The 25,874-nt window shown below is 38.9% G+C and overlaps 4 protein-coding genes and 1 long non-coding RNA gene across 5 annotated transcripts in view; 1 reads left to right on the top strand and 4 right to left on the bottom strand.

Moving 5' to 3' along the window:
* Positions 1-549: 549 nt before the first annotated feature.
* LOC147169795 (type-2 ice-structuring protein-like) lies at positions 550-1,953 on the bottom strand. The gene is made up of 7 exons (XM_086082144.1): positions 1,811-1,953; positions 1,618-1,717; positions 1,431-1,519; positions 1,223-1,342; positions 1,033-1,141; positions 782-859; positions 550-695 (listed from the first exon to the last, which is right to left on the bottom strand). Exons 1-6 carry the CDS (start codon positions 1,913-1,915, stop codon positions 792-794), a joined length of 591 nt encoding a protein of 196 aa, XP_085938270.1. The 5' UTR covers positions 1,916-1,953; the 3' UTR covers positions 550-695; positions 782-791.
* Positions 1,954-2,866: 913 nt separating this feature from the next.
* On the bottom strand, positions 2,867-3,555 carry LOC147169794 (uncharacterized). The gene is made up of 3 exons (XR_015095765.1): positions 3,514-3,555; positions 3,341-3,436; positions 2,867-2,926 (listed from the first exon to the last, which is right to left on the bottom strand). It is a non-coding gene; the product is annotated as an uncharacterized LOC147169794 (long non-coding RNA).
* A 1,259-nt stretch (positions 3,556-4,814) lies between these two features.
* LOC147169793 (type-2 ice-structuring protein-like) lies at positions 4,815-6,208 on the bottom strand. The gene is made up of 7 exons (XM_086082145.1): positions 6,079-6,208; positions 5,886-5,985; positions 5,699-5,787; positions 5,491-5,610; positions 5,301-5,409; positions 5,047-5,124; positions 4,815-4,968 (listed from the first exon to the last, which is right to left on the bottom strand). The coding sequence occupies exons 2-6, from the start codon at positions 5,938-5,940 to the stop codon at positions 5,057-5,059; spliced, it is 441 nt and encodes a 146-aa protein (XP_085938271.1). The 5' UTR covers positions 5,941-5,985; positions 6,079-6,208; the 3' UTR covers positions 4,815-4,968; positions 5,047-5,056.
* Positions 6,209-7,611: 1,403 nt separating this feature from the next.
* On the top strand, positions 7,612-24,437 carry rfc1 (replication factor C (activator 1) 1). Its single transcript, XM_086082048.1, is given in 25 exon segments — positions 7,612-7,617; positions 7,676-7,748; positions 7,751-7,794; positions 8,184-8,300; positions 8,379-8,451; positions 9,260-9,376; positions 10,043-10,335; positions 10,437-10,508; positions 11,376-11,453; positions 11,547-11,870; positions 12,164-12,271; positions 12,345-12,524; positions 12,740-12,844; positions 14,301-14,733; positions 14,856-14,971; positions 15,048-15,162; positions 16,451-16,539; positions 16,627-16,764; positions 19,028-19,123; positions 19,227-19,480; positions 19,550-19,667; positions 20,779-20,924; positions 20,999-21,212; positions 22,366-22,554; positions 22,619-24,437. Coding segments are annotated over 25 exon segments (3,594 nt in total). The 3' UTR covers positions 22,715-24,437.
* The window catches only part of klhl5 (kelch-like family member 5), a 14,894-nt gene continuing 12,554 nt past the window's right edge, over positions 23,535-25,874 (bottom strand). Inside the window, exon 13 of the mRNA XM_086082282.1 lies at positions 23,535-24,701. Within this exon, the coding sequence (XP_085938408.1) occupies positions 24,645-24,701 (57 nt within the window). The 3' untranslated portion in view covers positions 23,535-24,644. The remainder of the gene's footprint in view (positions 24,702-25,874) is intronic.

Here is a 25,874-nt window from a genome sequence, read left to right as displayed (position 1 = left end):
TGGCAGTGATGCTCTCATTTTCAGTGTGCAGGGATGTCAAAACTCATTTTTGTTGTGGGCCACGTTGTAGTTACGGTTTCTCTTGGAGCGCCCAAAACTCATTTTGAAATCAGAAGTCAAGATCAATCATTTGTTTAGTTATTGTTACATTTGACTGTGATAACATAACAAGAACACGCATTCAGAGGGGCCTCTGGTGACATAAAAAGAGTCAAGTATGCCTTGTAATATTGTTTCGCCAACAATTTTAACATGATCATGTACTATTTAAATAATCCATGTATTGACTTTATGGATGGCCAAATTCATTTTAAATGATACTTAAATAAGAATCCCTGTAATTTCACAAATGAATGAATTAAGGTATGAATGTAATAAATATATGACAAGAATGGTAGTATTGATGATCTAGCCACACATTACAGCTAAATCGATATTCGTTTGACTTGTTTGATGGCCAAATCTCTGACAGCATCCTGAGTGTACAATTTGCAGATGCAGTGTCATGTTGCTCGTTATAAAAATGTGATCAAAAACAGACTGCAGAGGTATTTTTTTCTAATGCTTCAGATTGTTTATTATTCTCAACAAATTATATTATCAATCTATTCCATCTCAATCACCGCAACTCGGCTCCACTTGGTCATCCCTTCTTCAGGTTCATCCAGTCATGTTCAGCCTTGATTATTCAGTTCCTTCAATAATGAAAAAAATTAGTTTGTGTGTCATTTAGCTTCAATTTCTTCACGTGGGCAAAAACAGTCGGACAGGAGTCACTTACTTGGAATCCCCTACAGCATCTTAACACATAAAAATGGAAGGGTGTTGCTGCAGGGCACATCATCCCAGCATTTGTCATCTGGAGACAAAAATAAACTGTCATCTCTCCTTCACAATATGGCGAATCACATTGAGATTTTTATTTTTGTTTTAAGAAGAAAGAACTTACACAAAGTTAAGCAGTTATTCACCAAAAATGCGTTGAGCACCATTCATCATCACAACTTTGAATAATCAAACAATGTGACTCACCACCAGTATTCATCTGCAGACAGCACTCTGTCGGGGTGTTGTCTGGTTTTAGTGGACACCAAAATCTCCTCATCATTTGTGTACCGTCCATCCAGAACCAGGCACCAGACTAGAAAAAAAATCAATAATCACGTTGTATATGTAGATCCAACATATAAATATTGCATTCATCCAAAGTATGATTTATTACCGCTTGGCAATCTGTGCCACCAAGCCAAGTGGGTGCCTGCTGAGTCAGCGTTTGAAGGAATGTTTTGTCATCATCACTGTGCACAGATGCAAGGTTCCCTCCTATGGACTGGCAATGTGCCTACAGTGGGCACAGCCAGAGAAATGTCAAACACACATCCAAATCAACAAATTGACAACAAGTCATCTAAAAAACATCGTATAATGACCTGAGCCTCAGCCCAGGTCTTCTGTGTTGCATCAAAGAAGAAACACCGGCCCGCGTGTTCACTCCAGCCAGGTATACATTTTGGGGTTTCTGTTACGTTATTTTGACAAATCAGAAAAAAATGGGTGAGTAGATATGACATTGATATCGACGGAATTACCGACCACATGTGCACCACCGATACTCACCGTCAGCTGTTGCCAGTGCCACAATGGCAAACAGAGCTAAAGACACAGTCAGCATGTTTGTGAAGAATTCAGATGTTGACGACAATGGACTGAGAAAAACCTTTCAATCAAACAGAGTCATATACAAGGCTGTGTGAATATAGCAGCAATTTGGATGAGAGAGAAGATGAAAAGAATGCGAGTCAGTGCAAACCTGCAGATGAGAGCTTCTTCTTCCTCTGGTGTCCTGTGGACCATGTGTGAACAAGACCTGCTTTATAAACTGCCAGTTAACCTTCAAAACTTGGCATTGTTTCATTCGTGGGTGCCAATTTCACAATTTCAACAAATCAAAGGTTGCTTCTTATTTGTCAAAGTAGTACCCTATTTACTGTTTTCACAATCATAAACAGTGTTAGCCAAACATAAAAGATTGACTGTATAAAAAATAAAAAACAAACGAATATGTAACCGTACTTTTAAATTATTGTTCCGTGATTTGATAGGAATTATCATCACTTTTGTTTTTTACAGCAAATAAAAAGAATCTCAAATCAAGACCAACCCTTGTGCTAACTAACCTAGACTTGACCAGCTGAATGAATGAATTATTCAGTAACTTCTTCTTGTCGAGCATTTGTTGAATTTGTGAAGGGGCTGGAAGTGAAAAAAAGCGCTGTAAGGATGAGTAAGAACATTGATGTACAGTATGACTCGTTGTGAAGTTATGTATAGTTACAGCAGTTCTGAACATCCAAGGGCTCCACCCCAACACTAACAAGGAGTGCCTAATAAACAGAATAAATATAAAATGAGCATTTACACTTCCTGATATAAAAGATGGTCCACTATGGAAGGATGAGGATTTTTGTGATATCGTGTTGGTGGACTTTGAGAATCATCAGGAGGTAGGTCAGCATCTTCGATCGTGGATGAGTTAACAAGAGCAATTACACAGCAACATGCCAAGATAAATATCTTCCTTTATACTGGAAATCCTGATATTTGCTGTCAGGACTTTGTACATTTTGTTGTCACAAGAGCACATCCCAGCTGACTTTGAACTTTATTTTGGAGACTTTCATGTTTAGAATCCTGAATCCTGAAAAATGGAAGCAAGAGCCAGTGTGAAATTGTTTTTACTTAAATTGATCAAGCATGACAAATGTGTTAATCAAGCAGTTGCATGTTGTTTATATATTACAGTGCTTTTTTTGTTACCTGGGCAGCTCTTTATAAGACAAATCATTTTAATGAATATTTTGGGATGGTCAAGACTCTGCAACCCACCAGAAATGATCAGCCCCTGCACAGTTGCCGAATCCCATCTCTACATCCAGAACCAAAACAAGAGCACTCTGTCATATGTTGAGCATTTTAAAGCAGTTACAGAAATAATTAATGTTAATCACATTTATTATTTGGACCCTGACACAAGCAGATAGTTAAGGAAACCTCCAAAAACATTTATGCTTGTCAAAATTAGTTATCTTTTTTTCCACCAGCTTTATGAATGTAAAAGCTACTTGTTTAGATGTAAATATCAAATATTTTACATATTTGCAAATTTAGATCAAATTTGGACTCTTGCCTCATACTAGAAACACCGGTTATTGTGTTCGGTGCAGGCAAGTGGACAGACTGCTGCAGATGCGTCAGTGTGGTTGCCAAATAGTGGTGGGGGGTGATCAGATGCCTTATTGATACTGATGGATTAACCGGCCACATGTACACTGATACTCACCCTGAGCTGAAGTCAGAGCCAAAATGGCACAAAAAATTCAACACACAGTCAGCATCTTAGTGAAGAATTCAGATGTTGAAGGTGGACCGAGAAAACCTGGTTTATTCAAAAGGCTCACTTGAATCATAGTATTCTGGATAAGAAAGAAAACAAAAAAGTGTGTGAGTGCAAACCTGCAGCCAGGCGCTCCTCCTTGCTCTGGTGTCTTGTGTACATGTACAACTTGTGAAGAAGATCTACTCTTGAGCGGAAGTGTGTATTATTTAGTGCCTTCAAGTGGTGAACTAATAGAATGCAAGGGTTTGAAGCACGCACGTCTCACATTCCTTCCCGTGCCTCAGAGAGACCACATCAATTACTACCTGTTTTGTGTGCGTTGTTGTTGTTGTTTTTTAATGACGTATTACACTGTCCATTTAACCTTCAAAAGCTTGACGTCCATTAATTAATGGTTGTCATTTAACGTTTGCGATCATATTTGTTAGAGTGTGGCCGTCTTCCTGTTTCACAATCCTGTACTTTGACGGTCATGTCACCAAACCCATCTAAGCGGACTTCGCGTGTGTGCTGCAGGCTAACAATAAAATGGTTTGAACCCAAACGGTGTAGTTTTCATGATGGTTTGAAACCAAACGTTAGTTTTTCGATGCTGGTGCCCTTGTACAAAAGAATAATATGATTCAGGAAACACCTCACTTGTACGACGTTATGGAGATTGTCATAGCTCCTTTTATGGAAATGTAGAGGCTGGTGCTAACCGCTAAAGACAACGGACAGGGATATCGCAGTCCGAATGCATTTTATTTTAGGTTGGGGAAAAGCTTCAAAGATATTTAAGGATATTGACGTGACGCCAGAGAATTTAGCTGACTTTTTTGTGTGCCGTATTGTAGCTACAAGATAAAGCGTAATTTCTACCGTAGGTGGCAGTGATGCTCTCATTTTCAGTGTGCAGGGATGTCAAAACTCATTTTTGTTGTGGGCCACGTTGTAGTTACGGTTTCTCTTGGAGCGCCCAAAACTCATTTTGAAATCAGAAATCAAGATCAATCATTTGTTTAGTTATTGTTAAATTTGACTGTGATAACATAACAAGAACACGCATTCAGAGGGGCCTCTGGTGACATAAAAAGAGTCAAGTATGCCTTGTAATATTGTTTTCGCCAACAATTTTAACATGATCATGTACTATTTAAATAATCCATGTATTGACTTTATGGATGGCCAAATTCATTTTAAATGATACTTAAATAAGAATCCCTGTAATTTCACAAATGAATGAATTAAGGTATGAATGTAATAAATATATGACAAGAATGGTAGTATTGATGATCTAGCCACACATTACAGCTAAATCGATATTCGTTTGACTTGTTTGATGGCCAAATCTCTGACAGCATCCTGAGTGTACAATTTGCAGATGCAGTGTCATGTTGCTCGTTATAAAAATGTGATCAAAAACAGACTTCAGAGGTATTTTTTTCCAATGCTTCAGATTGTTTATTATTCTCAACAAATTATATTATCAATCTATTCCATCTCAATCACCGCAACTCGGCTCCACTTGGTCATCCCTTCTTCAGGTTCATCCAGTTATGATCAGCCTTGATTATTCAGTTCCTTCAATGCTGAAAAAAATTAGTTTGTGTGTCATTTAGCTTCAATTTCTTCACGTGGGCAAAAACAGTCGGACAGGAGTCACTTACTTGGAATCCCCTACAGCATCTTAACACATAAAAATGGAAGGGTGTTGCTGCAGGGCACATCATCCCAGCATTTGTCATCTGGAGACAAAAATAAACTGTCATCTCTCCTTCACAATATGGCGAATCACATTGAGATTATTATTATTTTTGTTTTTAGAAGAAAGAACTTACACAAAGATAAGTAGTTATTCACCAAAAATGCGTTGAGCACCATTCATCATCACAACTTTGAATAATCAAACAATGTGACTCACCACCAGTATTCATCTGCAGACAGCACTCTGTCGGGGTGTTGTCTGGTTTTAGTGGACACCAAAATCTCCTTATCATTTGTGTACCGTCCATCCAGAACCAGGCACCAGACTACAAAAAAAATCAATAATCACGTTGTATATGTAGATCCAACATATAAATATTGCATTCATCCAAAGTATGATTTATTACCGCTTGGCAATCTGTGCCACCAAGCCAAGTGGGTGCCTGCTGAGTCAGCGTTTGAAGGAATGTTTTGTCATCATCACTGTGCACAGATGCAAGGTTCCCTCCTATGGACTGGCAATGTGCCTACAGTGGGCACAGCCAGAGAAATGTCAAACACACATCCAAATCAACAAATTGACAACAAGTCATCTAAAAAACATCGTATAATGACCTGAGCCTCAGCCCAGGTCTTCTGTGTTGCATCAAAGAAGAAACACCGGCCCGCGTGTTCACTCCAGCCAGGTATACATTTTGGGGTTTCTGTTACGTTATTTTGACAAATCAGAAAAAAATGGGTGAGTAGATATGACATTGATATCGACGGAATTACCGACCACATGTGCACCACCGATACTCACCGTCAGCTGTTGCCAGTGCCACAATGGCAAACAGAGCTAAAGACACAGTCAGCATGTTTGTGAAGAATTCAGATGTTGACGACAATGGACTGAGAAAAACCTTTCAATCAAACAGAGTCATATACAAGGCTGTGTGAATATAGCAGCAATTTGGATGAGAGAGAAGATGAAAAGAATGCGAGTCAGTGCAAACCTGCAGATGAGAGCTTCTTCTTCCTCTGGTGTCCTGTGGACCATGTGTGAACAAGACCTGCTTTATAAACTGTCAGTTAACCTTCAAAACTTGGCATTGTTTCATTCGTGGGTGCCAATTTCACAATTTCAACAAATCAAAGGTTGCTTCTTATTTGTCAAAGTAGTACCCTATTTACTGTTTTCACAATCATAAACAGTGTTAGCCAAACATAAAAGATTGACTGTATAAAAAACAAAAAACAAATCAATATGTAACCGTACTTTTAAATTATTGTTCCGTGATTTGATAGGAATTATCATCATTTTTGTTTTTTACAGCAAATAAAAAGAATCTCAAATCAAGACCAACCCTTGTGCTAACTAACTAACCTAGACTTGACCAGCTGAATGAATGAATTATTCAGTAACTTCTTCTTGTCGAGCATTTGTTGAATTTGTGAAGGGGGCTGGAAGTGAAAAAAAGCGCTGTAAGGATGAGTAAGAACATTGATGTACAGTATGACTCGTTGTGAAGTTATGTATAGTTACAGCAGTTCTGAACATCCAAGGGCTCCACCCCAACACTAACAAGGAGTGCCTAATAAACAGAATAAATATAAAATGAGCATTTACACTTCCTGATATAAAAGATGGTCCACTATGGAAGGATGAGGATTTTTGTGATATCGTGTTGGTGGACTTTGAGAATCATCAGGAGGTAGGTCAGCATCTTCGATCGTGGATGAGTTAACAAGAGCAAATACACAGCAACATGCCAAGATAAATATCTTCCTCTACACTGGAAATCCTGATATTTGCTGTCAGGACTTTGTACATTTTGTTGTCACAAGAGCACATCCCAGCTGACTGTCTACTTTATTTTAGAGACTTTCATGTACAGAATCCTGAATCCTGAAAAATGGAAGCAAGGGCCAGTGTGAAATTGTTTTAACTTAAATTGATCAAGCATTACAAATTTGTTAATCAAGCAGTTGCATGTTGTTTATATATTACAGTGCTTTTTTGTTACCTGAGCAGCTCTTTATAAGACAAATCATTTTGATGAATATTTTGGGGTGGTCAAGACTCTGCAACCCACCAAAAATGATCAGCCCCTGCACAGTTGCCGAATCCCATCTCTACATTCAGAACCAAAACAGGAGCACTCTGTCATATTTTGACCACACATTAATTATTTGGACCCTGACACGAGCAGATAGTTAAGGAAATCTCCAAAACCATTTATGCTTGTCAAAATTAGTTATATTTTTTCCCACCAGCTTTATGAATGTAAAAGCTATTTGTTTAAATGTAAATTTCAAATATTTTACATATTTGCAAATTCTGATCAGCTCTTCAGAATATAAAACACATTTATGAGTCGTAAATATAATTTATTAGATGCCTCAAGCAGCTTAAACATTGATGGTGGGCCACACACTGGACTGACTTACAACACGCACTTGCACTCCGTTTTTGGTCCACTTTGAATAAACGAACCGCACATTTGAACAGGTTTCCGAACGTTCGGAGTGCACTTTGGACATCCAATATGGTGGTTCTGTCAACGTACAATCAAACGCTCAAGGCGGAAATTACGTATATTTGTCTATGAGCACTTCTTGTACGACGTCATCTTCGTGCGACAACTAAGTCCTACTTCGCGCCAAGTAGCTGAGCGTTTTCCCTCTTTGAAAACAAACCTGGAACGCGGCGGGGAGACGTGTTCACAATGGTAACGTTGTAATTGTGGATCTTGCGTGTTCCGAAACCACAAACGGTTATGCCACAAAGTGATAACTTCCAAAAAAACAAAACTGTCCTTTGTCTCTCGTTTAATCCGTTCGAAGCCATCGCAACGTCAACCATGGAGCCGTTAGCTTAACTGATCAATTTTGAGTTTGGCGCATAAACATTAGTGATGTTAAATGATTTTATTTCAGTAAAATCAGGTGTTTTGTTTCCAACCCATTTGGAAACATAAGAGACCTCACGTCTCCGATTCAGTAAACGTGTTCGCGATGAGTGTGTGGATTTCATTGCATCTCTGGCAGTCAGCGGCGCCTCGTAAATAAACTTACATTAAGGGTTCCTGTCCTGCTCATATGGTTTGATTTCTCACAGGACATCCGGCGATTCTTTGCGCCATCAGCACAGAAAGCGACTCCAAATAGAAATGTTAGCACGAAGAAGAATCCGCTTTCCTCAGAAGAAGAGTTGAATAAAAAGAAAGAGACCAAAGTAAGAAATTGACACAGACTTTACCCTTGGAATGGGTTATTATTGTCTCATGTTTTTTTCTTCTTCTTAATGCCACAGATAAAAAAACAAGAAACAGGCGTGAAACGTATGCCTGAAAAAAAACGGAAAAAACATGCAGTCATAGAATCAGGTAATTATGATTCTGAGATTTACCTGTAATTTTTCTATCTCGTTTTTGTGATGATGACTTTGGTAAGTCTGTGGTTAACTTTTGCAAAAGTTGCAATGACACTTTCAAACTGATAACAAAAACAACCAGCTTCTACTATTTCTTTTAAACAATTGTATGAGATGCAATGGTTTTTTACATGCAGTATTAGAGACATGGAAATTGTTCAAGTAATAATTCATACAAAGTGGATATTTGGCTGTGACCGGCAACCCTCTTGCTAGCGCTATTTTGCCTTGAATCGCACAACAATTACAAGAACATATTCTGTGCCAGTGGCAGTGACTGTGTATGGCTCATGCTATAATGGTTAAGGCGGGCACCCCGAAAGTGCGGTGTCCCGAGTTTAAATCCCATTCTGTACTCTTTTTTTGTTTTTTGTTTTTTTACACTGCAATTTCTTGAAAACAGACCAAAAGCTCTGATGTTTATGTTAGGATTAGGCAGATAATGTTGATAATATTCTTTTTTTAGTAGGAAATAATAGGAAAACTTTGTGAAAAATTAAAATACACAGGAGGTGAAGTGAGGCAGAGACCACGCCCAATGCATGACTCGGTCCGGCGATTGACCAATCAGAGCTGTCCATGCCAAAATACTTCTCGTAGCCATTCATGGCAAAATAGGTCTAGAAGGAGAGTTGTCAGTCACCGGAAAATATCCACTGCCAAAGTAGTTAAGCAACACACCACAGCATATTTATTTATTCATCCACCAACACCAATTTGCATTTTATTTCACTGTCACGCTTGTTTTTTGGCCTGCTCAGACTCTGACTCAGAGGAGCGAGAGAGGAAGTCCAAGAAATCGCCTAAGAAGAAGCAGAAGATCAGCAAGGCTGCACAGTCTCACAAGAAAGAGCCTGTTCAATGCGTCTTGGAAACAGGTAAAATGGTTGGTTGTCAGGATTATGCACGTGTCCGCGCTTAATCTTCCGCTTGGGTAACAATGAATATTGCTGATGTCGGGCTGAAACCTTGTCCAGTACCTCCAAAATAGTCTCTCTTTTTTTCAGGAGAACCCCCCCCCCCAAAAAAAACACTGCATCTTTGTTCAACTATTAACATTGCATTATCAAAGAGAGCAAGCCATTTTCAACATTGGTCAATAATTTGTAATAAAATAAAATAACATCCACGTGTGGATTGGCCAATAGTACAGATTTGTTAAAATATGACATTTACAAAATTGTGAGGTATGAGGTTTTGTCCCAACACCAGCGATTTATATTTTGAATCAGACTTCGCCACTCATTGCTCTGTAAGTACAGCGGATATAAAAAGTTTACACACCCCTTTTCAAATGTCAGATTTTTGTGCTTTAAAAATGAGAATAATTTCAAAACTGTCCCAATGGCTGTTTTGGGAGATTATTTGGTTTGTTTTATTTATACTGAAGGCTTCACAGTGCTCCAAGAACATATAATATATATATAATATAATAGTGCATTTTCGGATGGAGGACTTTATTTGTAATTTGTAAAATTAATTTATTTTATTTTGAAAGGTTAGTTATTTTAAAAACGTACTTTTTGGGGGGGGGGGGATTGTAGACTCAGACAGTGACAACTTTGAATCCTTGAAGAAATCCTCCAAGCACAATGGCACCTCCCAAAAGAGCAGGTCAAGTCCAGGTGTGAAAGAGGCTGCCGAGTCACCAATCAAGTCCTCCTCTGTTCACGTGAAAACTGGAGCCAAACATCCTAGCACGCCTGTCACACCGAAGACGGCGCCGCCGCCGCCTCCTCCGACCAAACAAACCCCCACCTCTGTATTTGACTACTTTGGCAACAAAAGCATCCAGCGCTCAGACAAGAAGCTGGTCGCCAGCACGAAACGGAAGACTGTGAGTCGTGACAAACATTTCTTCTTGTCTTGTTAAACAGTCGATGTTTATTGTCGTTATCGAGCATAATTAAGGTTCCTAACAACTCCTCTCATCCTCAGCCCGTCCAGGATACAGATGATCTGAGCGATGAGCAAATTGCTAGACAGCTGCAAATGCTTGAGGATGGCGAGGTAAATACCGGAAACAAAACCATGTACTAAAGGGGAGGTCATCCCAAAAATCTTCTTAAACCCCCTCATGGGACGGCCATTTTGTCAACTGCTGTCGCCTGTAAATGACGTCGCAGTTGCTCAGGTAACGACCAATCACAGCTCAGTTTCACAAAACAGGTGATCTGTGACTGGCCATTGCAAGCAACTGAGCAACTGTGATGTCATTTGAAGTTAAATTTGTTGCTGATTGGTCAGTACCGTGCAGCGAATTGATTTTTAAAGCTCAATTTTAATTTTAAGCATGGACGAATGTTATATTAATGGACCATTAAGCCTTAAAATTTGATTTCAATACTGTTTAAACATGAAACAGATTGCAACCTGTTTATTAAATACGGTGGACCACAGATATAAGCCTGAAGTAGATTTTCATACAAATCCTAACAAGTTTACTGATTAGTATTTTCTAAATGTGAGTTTCAACAAATCGCAACAATTGATTTATAGATTCGTATGGGGATTAATCTGTATCAAATCGAATTGTGACCTATGAATCGTGATACAGATCGAATCGCAAGCTACTAGGCAATTCACACCCCTAGTCAGTACCATTGTGAAATATAAGGACCCCTGTAATTGGCAAAATTATTGCTTTGTTGTCATTTGTGAGCATTCTTCAATGTGACCATAAATTAAACATCCCAACATGTCTTGATCTTGTTACAATGGTTCTGTAATGGTCTAGCCGCGTAATCCCCACGTCATCATGTCATCATAGACATTTTCTTGGATTCGACCCATCGAGAATGTGAAAATTCTAATTAAATTCGAGCGTATGATTCTTTGGATTAATAATAATTTTTTTCTCAAACGGGTGTTACTTAGCTGGAGAAGCAGATCCACGAAGATGAAGCTTTTGCAAGAACTCTTGGCATGCTGGATGCAGAGCCACAAGCGAAGAAGGTGATGACAATTTGAAGCAAGTAACAGTTACGTGTCAGAATTTTTTCTAATCCAACTTGTTTGTGTCTTCCCCCCCCCCCCCCCCCCCCCCAGATTCGTAAAGGTTTACGGGAAAAAGATGAGGCATTCCCCAGAAAGAGGAATGCACTTAGCCCCTCAAAGAACAACATAGAGGACAGCATGCCGGAGGACATAATAGGTCCTTCACCCAAGAAAAGCCCTGCTCCAGTCAAACCCAGTTCCAAACTGGGGGTGATGAAGAAAAGAGATGAAGAAAAAGATGCGGCGACAAAGAGCAGAGAACACACAACATTGAAAATCTCTCCCAAAAAAGAGCCACCGATTGTGTCAAGCGGTGAAAAGGTGCAGGCATCCAAAATAGGAACCGCACTTAAAACATCTCCCGGTGAAGCAGCGGTGAGCTGCAATTCATTCTATACGATCGGTATGGCGGGCTTGGCAAAAAAAAAATAAAAAATAGCTCGTTCCCTTTTCAAAAATAAGCTTTTCCGAATTGTGATTAGTCATCAACGGTTGGATTCTTGTCCTGCTTGATTGACATTAGTGGAGTATTTTGTAATATAGTAACACGTAAAAAAATACTGCATTTCAAAGAAGGTTTTCCAACAAATCTGTTGGCGTGTTCACGTGTGTTGAACACCTTAATACAAATCTTAACGTACTGATTTATGTTCTCTCCGTCCTGTTAGAGCACAAGGCCCGACGAGGCTGACAAGAAGAAACTCAACACTACTGCTTACAGGAATTACCTCAATAGAGACGGACCACGAGCACTGGGCTCCAAAGAAATCCCCACGGTACTTCATTCAGGCCATCAGCCCCTCGGGAGCGTTTAGCGTTGCTCATCGCCGACTCTTGTGGCTCTTCCAGGGTGCCGAAAACTGTTTGGAGGGTTGTGTGTTTGTACTGACGGGCGTTCTGGAGTCAATGGAGAGAGATGACACCAAATCCCTCGTCGAGCGCTACGGCGGCAAAGTGACGGGCAACGTCAGCAAGAAGACCACCTACCTGGTGCAGGGTCGAGACAGCGGCGTCTCCAAGCTTGAGAAGGTGGCCGACATCCCTTTTTTTTTTTTTGACGTCATGCTACATTGCAACTGCACTTGTCAGTTCAAGTGGCTGACAACGTGGTTGAACTTTTTAAAATGTGTATTTTATCATTACTTGGAATACTTGTAGAATTTTAGGCCAATTTTACTGTATTAGTATTTAAGTGTGTCTTCATTTTTGTGTGCGTGTGATGTTTGTTTGTGGTTCTGCTTCAGGCGGAGAGTTTTGGTACCAAAATCCTTAGTGAGGACGATCTGTTGGAGCTGATTAGGACCAAACCAGGAAAGAAGTCCAAATATGAGATTGCTGCAGAGGCTGAGGTCAGCAGTCTGTATTCCTTTTTTTTTTTTTAACAAACAGGTTTTAGCTAAGTTATACGTTTTTGTTAGGGGTGTCAGGCGGTAAAAATTTCTAAACGTTATTAATCGCTTGACATCAATATTTAACTCATGATTCCTCTCAAATTTTATCTTTTCCGAATGTACTATAAAATATTTGTTTCTATGTTTACGTACAAAAGTGGGGGGAAAATTAACTAATAGAAATATGGCTGCATATTTTAGACATTGAAACAGTAATTTCATAGTAATTTATAAACTTGAGTTAGTACTGTACAAAACGAGTGTGGTATTGATTTGTGTTGGTCATTTTTCTGCCACTGGATGGATTTATTGCATTTGTAAGATGTTGGTGACAGCTCAATACATTTTTCTTCTCATATTTAAAGGATACTTGACTCATTGAGCCATTTTCAGCATTAAAAAGTTAATATTTTTGTCCACAATGAATTTGATAACTTGCAATTTTTCTTGCGCAATTAATAACTTTAAAAACAAATTTTCCCACTTGCTGTCTGTTGACGATTACATCACCTGTGCTGAGGAAGTAGGTACGACCAATCATGGCTCACCTTTTTCTGGGTTTGGTCAGCAAACTGAGCCATGATCGGTCGTTACCTCAGCACAGGTTATGTCCTCTTCAGTTGACAATAAGTGGAAAACTTATTCTTATTCTAACTATTTCTATAAGTTTAAAAAAAAATCCCACCTTTGTTAACAAGAGTACGAAATCCTAATTTTTATTGTATTAGATTAATTAATTAATTAATTTGTGATTAATCGTGAGTTAACTAGTAAAGTCATGCGATTAATTACGATAACAATTTTAATCACCTGACGCCCCTAATTTTTTATAATCTTTTCTTTAAAAAAAAAGATACATTATTTTTATTTATTTTTAAAGAAAATATTATAAAAATTAGGGGCATCAGGCGATTAAATCTTTTAATCGTAATTAATCAGATGGCTTCACTAGTTAACTCTCGATTAATCACAAATTTTATATCTGTTCTAAATGTACAAAAAACTTTTTTCTAGGTTTTCATACATCTTGTTAACAAAAATGGGGGGAAAAATGTTAATCTAATAGAAATTGTTCGAATTAATTTTTGACGTCTGTAGCTGTCAATGGCAGTGAATGAGTTAAGGTATTGATTGTACATGAAAAATAATGAAATTTCCAAATTCATTCTGGATAAAATATTAACTGCTGCTGAAAATAGCTCAATGAGTCAAGTATCTCTTTAAGAGCTATCTAATCTTTAACATTAAGTAACTTGTGAAAATGCTGCGTTATGACTGGAATTCCCCCATTGGTGGTCATTAATCGCGAGTTATAAAAAAAAAAGAGTGGCATTAAAGGAACTCAAAATGAACACGCAAATTTTGACACCCCAGATTTTTATGATTTCCTGTTTGTATTAATTTCATCATTTAGAGCAAAGCCTCAAAGACCTGGACTCCTCCGGGCCCAGCCTCAAAGACCACCCCTAAAGCTTCAAAGATCTCTCCCTCCAAAGGCAACTCCAAGTCCCCTCACACTCCGAGTCCCTCAAAGACTGGACGGACAAGCATCCGCACCGCCAAAACCACAAATGGCGCAACCCCTCCCGGAAGAGGCTCAGCTCAAACTGCTCGCAGGGGCTTGGGCCTTTCTTCCTCTGCCTCTTCATCCTCATCCTCTGGCCCGCGCCCAATGATGAAATCAGTAGAGGAGGAAGGTGCCAGTCTGCTGTGGGTGGACAAATACCGCCCGTCCTCTCTGAAGGCTGTGATAGGCCAGCAAGGGGACCAGAGCTGCGCCAACAAGCTGCTGCGCTGGCTGCAAAACTGGTACAAGCATCACAGCGCCGGTGCCCCCAAACCACCAGGTAACTTGCCGCCTTAACTAGTTTGTTCGGAGATGTTTGGGCACAAAAAAACCCCCAAAACAATCATTCACTTGTTTTTTTTCCTGAAAGTGGGTATGTGCCTTTGGTTTTCTGTTGTGTAGTTGCCCGATTTGGCAAATTTGGTGCAGGAAAAGATGATGGGTCGGGATTCAAAGCTGCTCTGCTTTCCGGACCGCCGGGTGTGGGCAAAACTACTACAGCAGCGCTGGTCTGCGAGGTGCGTCATAGAAAGGATAGCGTTGCGTTCAGCATTGTTGCGACTGTGACTTCATATACTGTGGACGGTCCAATAGGAGTTGGGCTTCAGCTACGTGGAAATGAATGCGAGTTGCACACGCAGCAAAACCAACCTGAAGGAAGTGGTTGCAGAGTCCCTCAACAACACCAGCATTGAAAGCTTCTACAAAGGTAAACTCCATTTCTGCTTCCTTTTGTGCAGCCATTTTCACTGAAGCAACCCCCGTCACTCCGGCTGTTGGGACACTTAAAATAATTAACTCATTCACTGCCATTGACGGCTATAGACGTCAACAAGAGTATGAAAACCTAGAAACGTTTTTTTTATTGTACATTTAGAAAATATATACAATTTGTGATTAATCGTGAGTTAACTAGTGAAGTCATGGGATTAATTTTTTTATTTTTAATAATCTTTTCTTCTTTTTAAAAAGAAAAAGTAATTGAATTATTTTTTATTTTATTTTTAATAAAATTATTAAATTAAATTAAAATTAATTTTTAAAACTATAATTAATAGCATGACTTCACTAGTTAATTCACGATTAATCACAAATGTTATATCTGTTCTAAATGTACAATAATAATAAAAATTCTAGGTTTTCATACTCTTGTTAACAAAAGTGGGAAAAATGTTAAACTAATAGAAATAGTTAAAAGTTAATTTTTGACCTCTATAGCCGTCAATAGCACTGAATGAGTTAAAATGGAACTTATTTATATGTTTTTAGGATTAAGTGAGTTAAGAAACATAATCCTGTTCATTCATGGAATAATGGCCTTACTTGTGGTCCAGGAAAAAAAATAGAAGGGTTTGTTTTATGCTTGAATCTGTCATTTATGTTACTTATAAAACCTGGTTTTGAAACCGCTTGAAAAGCTGTTAAACTGCCAAATGGTGCTGGTTGACTTGCTATTTGTTTACATTTCCTGCTATGTTAGAACGTAAATGGGAAACCAACCCCCAGTTTTTTTTATTAATTTTTACAATAATATGTTGTATGTGCCCCCACTAATCTGATGGAGTTAAAGAGCAAAAATCCACCCGTTTTTAGCCATCTCATGAGGCGGCCATTTTTTACCATTTGGTGTTGAATGAAAAGGACATCACAGTTGCTCGGGTATCGACCAATGACGACTCCGCTTCAGAAAACAAGTGAATCGTGATTGGTTGTTGCCTGAGCAACTGTGATGTCATTTTCATTCAACACCAAATGGTAAAAAATGGCCGCCTCATGAGATGGCTAAAAACAGGTGGATTTTGCTGCTTAATACAACACATTCCACAAATGCGTTACTATGTATAGTTCTTCTTAATACAAAATGTAAAATACTTGTGGAAGCAAATGCAATACATAATAATACATACAGTGTTGATTGTTGAATCAGTGATGATGTAAAGTTAGTTGTGTTTCGTTTACTGTGGCCATGTGATGCTTCATGACTGTATGGTTGGTAGGCACTTCCCAGAAGGTCAGCGCGAAGCACGTCTTGATCATGGACGAGGTGGATGGCATGGCGGGCAATGAAGATCGGGGCGGTATGCAGGTACACGCGCATTGCTTCACGATTCATTCACTTTACCATCACCTCTGCCCGAGCTCGATGCTGACAAGCGTTTGTGTCCTTCCACAGGAATTAATCGGCCTCATCAAAAATTCCAAGATTCCCATCATCTGCATGTGCAACGATCGCAACCACCAGAAAATCAGATCATTGGCTAATTACTGCTTCGATCTGCGCTTCCAGAGGCCGCGATTGGAGCAGATCAAGGTGAGAACTTAAATATGTGCCTTGGCGCAATAAAAGTTTTATATATATATATATATATATATATATATATTTATATTTATATTTATATTTATATTTATTTATATATATATTTATTTATTTATATATATTTATTTATATATTTATTTATATATATATATATATATATTTATATATATTTATTTATATATATATTTATTTATATATATATATATTTATATATATATATATTTATTTATATATATTTATATATATATATATTTATTTATTTATTTATTTATTTATATATATATATATATATATATTAGGGGTGTTAGAAAAAATCGATTCTGCAATATATCACGATATTACAGCGCGCAATTATCGAATAGATTCAATATGCGGCCGAATCTATTTTTTATGGGAATTTTCAACAAAACGTCTTACTTAGGGTTAGGATTTACACATTAGGCATGGAAGAATGTTATATTAATGGAACATTAAGCCTTAATATTTTATTTCAGTGCTGTTCAAACATGCAACCTGAATTTTCAGATAAATAAATAAATTTTCATACAAATCTTACTGTATTTACAAGTTTACTGATTAGTATTTTCTAAATTTGAGTTTTTAAAAAATCGCAATAATCAATTTATAGATTTGTATCAGGATTAATCGGTATAGAATCGAATCTTGACCTATGAATCGTGATACGAATCGAATCGCTAGGTACTAGGCAATTCACACCCCTAATATAAATAAATAAATATATATATAATTTATTTTTATTTTTTTCATTTTTGGGATGATGGTATTTAGTTTGTATTTATTACTGTATTGTCTAACTTTCTAAATGTTGACCTATTCAGGGATGTGATTTTTCCGCTAATTCGCGGAATTCCGCTTTTTTTTATCTCCAAAAATAAAATGTTACAATTTTTAAAGTGGTAAAAAATCAGATTTCGTCTCTACAGCATTCCATTTTAGTGTTTCCGTAACTGAAATGAAACTGATCTTGCGATTGGCTGAAGTCTCCGTGTTGACCAATAAATGCGCTTGTTATAAAGGCATAGGCGTATGCCATTGTTTGTTGACCAATAAACGCGCTTGTTATAAAGGCATAGGAGTATGCCATTGTTTGTTGACCAATAAACGCGCTTGTTATAAAGGCATAGGAGTATGCCATTGTTCATTTCTCAGACGTTTTTGTCGGGTGTTTAAAGAAAGATGTCCGTGATCGAACGCAAAGATGCTCCGCGAGTTAAGGAAATTGACAAGATCGTAAAAAACAAGTTTCGATGGGACCGGTTAGAGAAGGATATATCTACAAATGTTGGAAAGAAGACTGTGACGAATTTGTTCAGTGACTTTATTCGGAAGATCGATGGTGCCGGGAAAGCGCTTTGCATTTGGTGCCATGATACCATTGACTATGGTGGGAGAGGTTTCAAAGCTCTTGAAAGTCACGCAAAGAGCAAAAAACACGTGAATGAACTCCAGTCAAGAACAACAAATTATTCCATCGCTGGAAGTTTCGGTGCCCAAACGAAAACTCCAAAACTTTACGGCCTCCATCCCTTATTGACATCACAATCGGAAGCGGTAATCGAGAGACGTGATCCACCCCAACAACCTGCACCAGTTGCTGACAGAGTCGTGAATTTTGAGGTCGGTGGTAAACTTTTCAAATTAATCGAAATCAAATTTTCGAAAATATTATAACGTAATAAAAATGGCCATAAATATTTAACATGGTTAATCATTGACACAAACTCAAATGAATGCTGCATGTTTGCACTTTTCAGGTTTCAATATGTTGACTGTCTTGATGTATGCAGTTACAGAGATGATCTTAGTCAATCATGCATTCGACGAATGCATGATTGTGTTTTTACCAGAGCTTGCTGCATGAGGTATTTTATGTTTTTGTTATGCATTATGTATTAAATTAAGAATGATTGATTTATTGCATGGTAAATATATATGATGATATTCTCAGTGATAGTTTTTAAAAGCAAAGGCAGTCCAATGTTTTTGAATGTGACTGATTTTGAGTTGACTAAAACTGCAATTTTATATGGGATAGTTCAATATACATTGAAAAATTATGCTGTTGTTTTGTCTATTTCTTTGTCATCTGAGTGCATCGAAAGTACTTAAAAACACGGAAAACCCATGAGCTCTGGACCTAGCTGAGTGCCCGCGGCCCCCAGACCCCCGGCTAAATTTTCAGATAATTTCACTTTGGTCAAATCACATCCCTGCCTATTCTGCTTCCTTTCTTCAGGGCGCTATGATGTCCCTCGCTTACAAAGAAGGAATCAAGATTCCGCCTCCGGCACTTAATGAAGTCATCTTGGCATCCAATCAAGACATCAGACAGGTTTAAAAAAACAAAAAAACACAAACAATAAACAATCACGATCGGTAATATGGATTGAAATCATTCACAGCTGAAAAATGTGTGCCGGCCGCATTTTCCTCAGGTGATCCATAACCTCAGCATGTGGTCGGCCAAAGACAAGGTGCTGACCTACGACCAGTGCAAGTCTGACGCCGCCAGCGCCCGCAAGGACACTAAGATGGGGCCCTTTGACGTGTGCCGGAAAGTGTTTGCCGCTGGCGAGGAGACGGCCCACATGAGCCTCATTGACAAATCGGATCTCTTCTTCCACGACTACTCGCTAGCGCCCCTCTTTGTCCAAGAGAATTATCTTCACGTTCGGCCTGCCGCTGCTGGGTGAGGCTCACTTCAACGCTTTTAACGCTCACACGTTCGCGGCAATTGACGAAGCTGCGCTCCTTTTAGCGGCGACGCAAAGTCTCACCTTGTGCTGCTCAGCAAGACGGCCGACTCTATCAGTGACGGAGATCTGGTGGACCGGCGCATCCGCTCTGGCCAGAACTGGTCTCTGCTACCCACGCAGGTACTACACTTTTCATACGTTCATTTGAATTTGTGTCGAAGGTTTAAAGAGAAAATAAATGTCTTCCGAATTTGACACACCACAGAGAAGAGTGTTGCTAACAAACCTGCTAAATTTGAATGATAAGGAAGAAAACACATAATTTGTAATGGGGGGGTTTTCCACTGTAAATCAGTTTTTTCTACATATAACCTTGTGGCGCCAGTGTTAATATTTCTGTAGTAAACCAGTTAGCATGTTAGCTAAATTAGCATGACATGATGCATAAAGTAATTTCAAACATGGTGGTTTTAACGCCACAAGTAACATGTATAACCACACATAACTTCGAGGCTTTCAGGCGGTTTAGGGGTTCATGGTGAACTTGTATCCATGAGTATTGCCTTTAGCCAACAGAGGGCGCGCTCTCCTCTCTTGAAAAGCTGGAGGGCGTTCTCGTGCGCTCAAAGCCCCGCCCCCCACGTTAAAACACTGCCAATAAGTTCAAACTGAAAACCTATGACATTCAACAACAAAAAAGAGACAGTGTAAAAAATGTTTTAAAAATCAGCAGATTGGCATTGAAAAAGACATCATAATACAAAAAAAAGCTTTAAGAAAAATGTATATATTTTATTTTTCAATACAACCTTCTACAATGCCAATACTTGTATTAATGACTTCTTTTTTTCAATACCAAATCTTATTGTCAGTGTTGTGGCTCCATAAGAGGGGCAACTCAATCTGTACATCAAAATGCTTCACGCGGCACAGTTGCAGCCTCACCCCAAAAAAATTGGAAAATTGAAATGTGAAAGTGAAAAGCAGTTGAATGCAACTTCTCCACAATTCAATACAGCATACTGCAGTTCTCAGTTTTTGCATATATTTTCAGAAATTGTATTTAATCATGTGTTTGTGGAGCCTAAATGGAGGGAAGGGCTCAAGTTTCTTTATTTCTTTTTTTTTGTGGCCTATAAACTCCCCACAAAATGAAAATTCTCAGTACAGTACAAAATGTTTGTAAATAAATATTGGGGGGGGGGGAGTTTTCAACTGTTTATATGAAATTGTAGATAGTGACCAGATGATGCTGATTCTAATACTGGTGTCTTTATGTGTTTGTTGGTAGGCCATCTATGCCAGTGTCATCCCAGGCGAACTCATGAGAGGTTACATGAGTCAATTCCCGTCTTTCCCAAGCTGGCTGGGCAAAAACTCGTCGGCAGGCAAACATTCCCGCAGCGTCCAAGACCTGACGTCGCACATGGCTTTGAAGTGAGCGCGAGGCACCGTGCTAGGCGCTTTTGTTTCCCGCCCCGGGGTGCTGAAGGTGTCTTGTGCCGCTGCAGGACGATGAGCAGCAGGCAGGCGGTGAACCTGGACTACCTCCACTTCCTGCGGCAGGCCCTGCTCAGCCCGCTCCAGAAGCTGGCGGCAGAGGGCGCCAGTCGGGCCGTGCGGCTGCTGGACGATTACCAGCTGGTCAGGGAGGACGTGGACAGCATGATGGAGATCGCTTCGTGGGGCGGGCAGCCGGACCCCTACTCCAAACTGGACTCCAAGGTCAGCGAGGGCTGCCAGAGGCTTGATTTAGCAGTGATTCTCAGTGTGGCGTGGGCTCCCTCTAGTGGTATGTGAGATAATCACTGCCTAGGTTCAGTTGCATTTAACTTTTTGCTACAGGTGCATTTTATCTCTCCCCAAAAACTTTTTGGGATACAGTTAAAAAAACAAAAAAAAACCCGATTTGAATCATTATTGTTCCAAGTCCAACTCTGCATAATGTTACAATTACCAGTGGCTTACAATCATATTAGATGCACTGTCCACAACCAGTCAAAGAAACATTTTCTCATTTTATTAAATGAAAGTGTCTCCAGACTTTTGACTGATTAGCTTGATTCCAACATTATGCAAAAACTCCAAAGATGTTACAGTAATTATACACTTTCAAACAATTGGCACTTTAACTAACATATTGCAGGCTTTTCAGACTAAATGGTGGCATTTTGTCCATAAAATTTGCTCCACACTCAATTATTAATCTTTTTTTATATTAGATTTGATTTTAACTTATTCACTGCCATTGACGGCTATAGACGTCATCAATTCATTTAAACTATTTCTATTGGTTGAACATTTTTTTCCACTTTTGTTAACAATATATATATATACGCATATATATAATTTGTTTTTAATCTTTTTAAAAGAAAAGATTATTAAAAATTAGGGGCGCCGGGCGATTTTTAATCTTAATTAATCGCATGACTTCACTCGTTAACTCACGATTAATCACAAATTTGATATCTGTTCTAATACAATTAAAACATTTCTAGGTTTTCACACTCTTGTTAACAAAAGTGCAAAAAAAAAAAGTTAGACTAATAGAAATAGTTACAATGAATTTGTGACGTCTATAGCCGTCAATGGCAGCGAAGGAGTTAAGTCCTCTATCAACATACTGTACGGTGACCTTGAGTGCCAAAAAAGGCGCCTCTAAATATAATTTATTATTATTATTATTAATCATTTCTCTTCATTTATGTTTTTAAGACTGTTAGAAGCCAAAATTGATTGCACAGTCCTACTGTACTGTATTAATATTAATGTACTGATAGATATAAACCATGACAGGCCAGTAGATACCCCCCCCCCCCCCCCCCCACACACACACACGCACACACACACACCAAAACGTTGCTTTTCTTCCTTCCAGGTGAAAGCAGCGTTCACCAGGGCGTACAACAAGGAGGTTCATCTGACACCGTACTCCCTGCAAACCGTCAAGAAGGGACGGCGCGCCGGCGGTGGCGAAGAGGCTGAACTGGAAGCGCAGGACACTGAGAAGGACGCCCCAGTGTCCGAGGATGAGGGGGACAGCCTCACTGTGGACGCTATGATCAAAGTAAGTTCAATAAAACGGTGCTCAATTGATCCCATCTGATATAATGTCTGTTTTCTTCCCACAGAAGAAGAAGACCAAAGCCACCAAGGAGTCCAAGAAGGAAAAGGTGGCGGATTCTGGGAAAGGCAAGGGCAAAGGCAAGGGCAAGGCTAAAAAGTGACTGCTGAGCTAAATGCTAATGTGAAGCTACATCCTGGCCATGACCACTTCCTGCCCTTTTTCCATTTTTAAATGCCTCCTGCGCATTATCTTATCAGTATATCTGATCATGTCCGTGTGGGCGGAGCTCCAAATCATGCAACTTCTGCTTAAGAGTACAACAACATTACAGGAATGCTTTTGGCTCCTCACGCAACACTCCCACCTTTTTCTTGTACATGTCCTTTTTTTGTAAAAAAAAAATAGAGAGATATGCCACTTGTTTATTTGATGTTTTTGTTGAAATTCTGCATTTTAAGATCCTAATACTGTATGGTCATTTTGATAAGGATAATGTTTGATCAATAACTTTGTAGATTTAAGGTTGGGCAAAAAATGTCTTTCATTCCAACAGGAATGAGTTTGTGCCCAAAAGATGTTGGGTTCAGGTTCGCAGGGGCGGCAGAATTTGGGATTCATAGTTTCACATTTCCACGTCATATAAACAGGACGTCGTGATGGTGTCGCAGCTTTTAAGCCCAGCTGACCCGTCTATAATTCGTTTCCTCGTGACACGCTGCAGGTGCATATCATTCGCGACTTGAAGGTCACTGGCGGCATCCTTTCAGACGCTTATGCTTCTTCAGCCATAAATAACGAACGGGGTCACTCAGCTTGGCAGCTGTTAACCGAGGCCGCCATTGCGCAATTGTCCAGTTAACGGCGACACTCCGTCTTCATTCCAGACTTTACAGCAGTCCAGAACGTGAATGCAAAAAACGACAAATGGAAACGACCGACATGGTAAACATGCTGTGCCATTTTACAGGGCCAGACCAAAACTGCTTGCCTCTTAACTTTTATTGTACAAAAAGGCACAAGAGCATGTTAAAGCATACATGTATGTACATACATCACTGGTCATGTCAAATATGGAGGTGCCTTATATGGTATTCAAGAAAAAGCAGGAAGGAGAGTTATAGTCTTATAACGCACCTGGCGTGGTACAAAAATAATCAGACTATAGTGCAATCAACATTTATGTACATATCAAAACAAATGTAGATTGAACAAATGTTTATTTACAGCTCTTTTGAGTCACAATTTTACTCAAACACAAAGTTCAAGAAAATAATTTAGCAAAGAACAAAACGAGTGGTTATGTGGATGGAAATACTACGAGACTTGAAAAATTGACGGAACAAAAATACCATTCAGGATATATACAACTTGATTATACCATCACTGTTACAAGACATTTATTTTCAGTGAGGCCTTTAAGTGCTGCATGAGAAGTTACAGATTATTATAGTGCAGCCTTCCCCAAACTTATAATTGTTATTGGTTAAAAAGCTGAATGCTATTTTACTGATCACTCATTTCTTTTTCAATTTTTTGGGGGGGGGGGGGGGGGTACAATGTAAAAAAAAGAAAGAAAAGCTTTTGACTACTCCGTTACTTTGTCACAGATGTTATGGCAACATATGCGTTTTAGTACCTTTGTCTCGCAGTTGCAAAATGGGCCTTGTGCTGAAACAATCTTGACAACTCATTTTTCACAAACAATACAGAATCTTTCACAAGTGAGCTGATACAATGTGGAAGAAAAAAAAATAGTATCAGGGGGGAAAATGTTTTATGGCTCCTTCAGGTTGTGCTGATTATGTCAAAAGTTGTTTGATGTCGGTCGCTAAGAAAGCGGAAAGCTCTTTTCCAATGGAAACATTAAAAATGATTGTTACAAATCAAGAGTGTAACTTCCTTGACAGTCCTTCACCTTCCCGTCAGCAGAACTGTACAAGTGTGTGTGTTTTGTCCTCTTAAAACAAGGCCAGCAGAACACTTTTGATCATGGCTGTCACTGCTGGAGGAGATTGGGATGTCAGCATTCATAAAATGAGTGGAAATGATCGTTTACATTGTAAAACTCCCGTCGCACTTCTGGCGTGTTCTCACATTTTGACCACCACCACACTTGCTCCGGCCCGGCCCAGACACAGCGGCGCCACCTGGTGATTGGCAAGAGGCACAACATTGGCACGTCAAAGCTGGACTGAACGTGCACTCATTCCTTCACGTTTCAAATGTTCACAAATCGGTGTTAGCACTTCTGCCTTATGAGATCATCCATCCACCTCACAGGGCTGGCATATCAAGGTGCATTACCTCAGGCTGCCTACAATAAAAGGGCATTCTTAATTCATTCACTGCCATTGACGGTTATGAACGTCCAAAAATAATTTAAGCTATTTCTATTCAACTTTTTTTTTCCCTACTTTTGTTATCAAGAGTATGAAAACATAGATTTTTTTATTGTACATTTAGAACAAATGTGTGATTAATCGTGAGTTAACTATTTAATTAAAAAAAAAAAATCACCTGACGCCCCTCATTTTTAATAATCTCAACAGGCGATTAAATTTTTTAATTGTAATTAATTGCATGACTTCACTAGTTAAGTCGATAAATTACTGATTTTACTTATTTATTAGTTACTTATTTATTATACTCTTAACAAAAGTGGAAAAAAATGTTAAATAGAAATAGTTCAAATGAATTTTTGATGTTTATAGCCACCAATGGCAGTGAATGAATTAAACATATAGTTTGATCACCGAGCACAACGTCACAGATGTCGCGAGCTTTGAAAGAGTGTGCGTGCGTCTGGCATGCTGACTGCAGGAATGTCCACTCGAGCTGTTGCTCATTAATTCAATGCTCTTCTTTTTTTTTTCCCACGCTGTGAGTTTCAGAGAATTAGGCAGCACATCTAAGCTGCCTCTCAACTGCAGACTACATTTTTGAACTACATGATTTAATGTAATTTATGCAAATTTGATATGTCTTGCATTAAGTAGAATTTGCGGCATCTGTTAATGAAAAAATAATAATAGTAATAATAAATTAAAGTTGCAGATTATTCAGGATTTTATGACCCATGGCCTCATTTGCATGTTATCTGTCTTAGTGATGGGAAAATGAAGCTTCATGAAGCACTTGTGATATTTTTTGACTCCCCTAGATGGTGCTCTTGGTTTAAATATAAAGGCTAGTGCAAAGTTAATTGATTACATTTCCACTGCAACTTTCAACCAAGAGTGGCATCTAGAGGAGTCAAAAAAATATTACAAGTGCTTCATGAAGCTTCATTTTCCCATCACTAATCTGTCTAATATGTGCCA

The sequence above is a fragment of the Leptonotus elevatus genome, chromosome 8 (genome assembly GCF_054856555.1).
Source record: "Leptonotus elevatus isolate MCC_2025b chromosome 8, RoL_Lele_1.0, whole genome shotgun sequence".
Classification (NCBI taxonomy): Eukaryota; Metazoa; Chordata; class Actinopteri; order Syngnathiformes; family Syngnathidae; genus Leptonotus; species Leptonotus elevatus.
The sequence above is the reverse complement of the archived record's forward strand: the minus strand, read 5'-3'. Positions and strand labels throughout refer to the sequence as shown.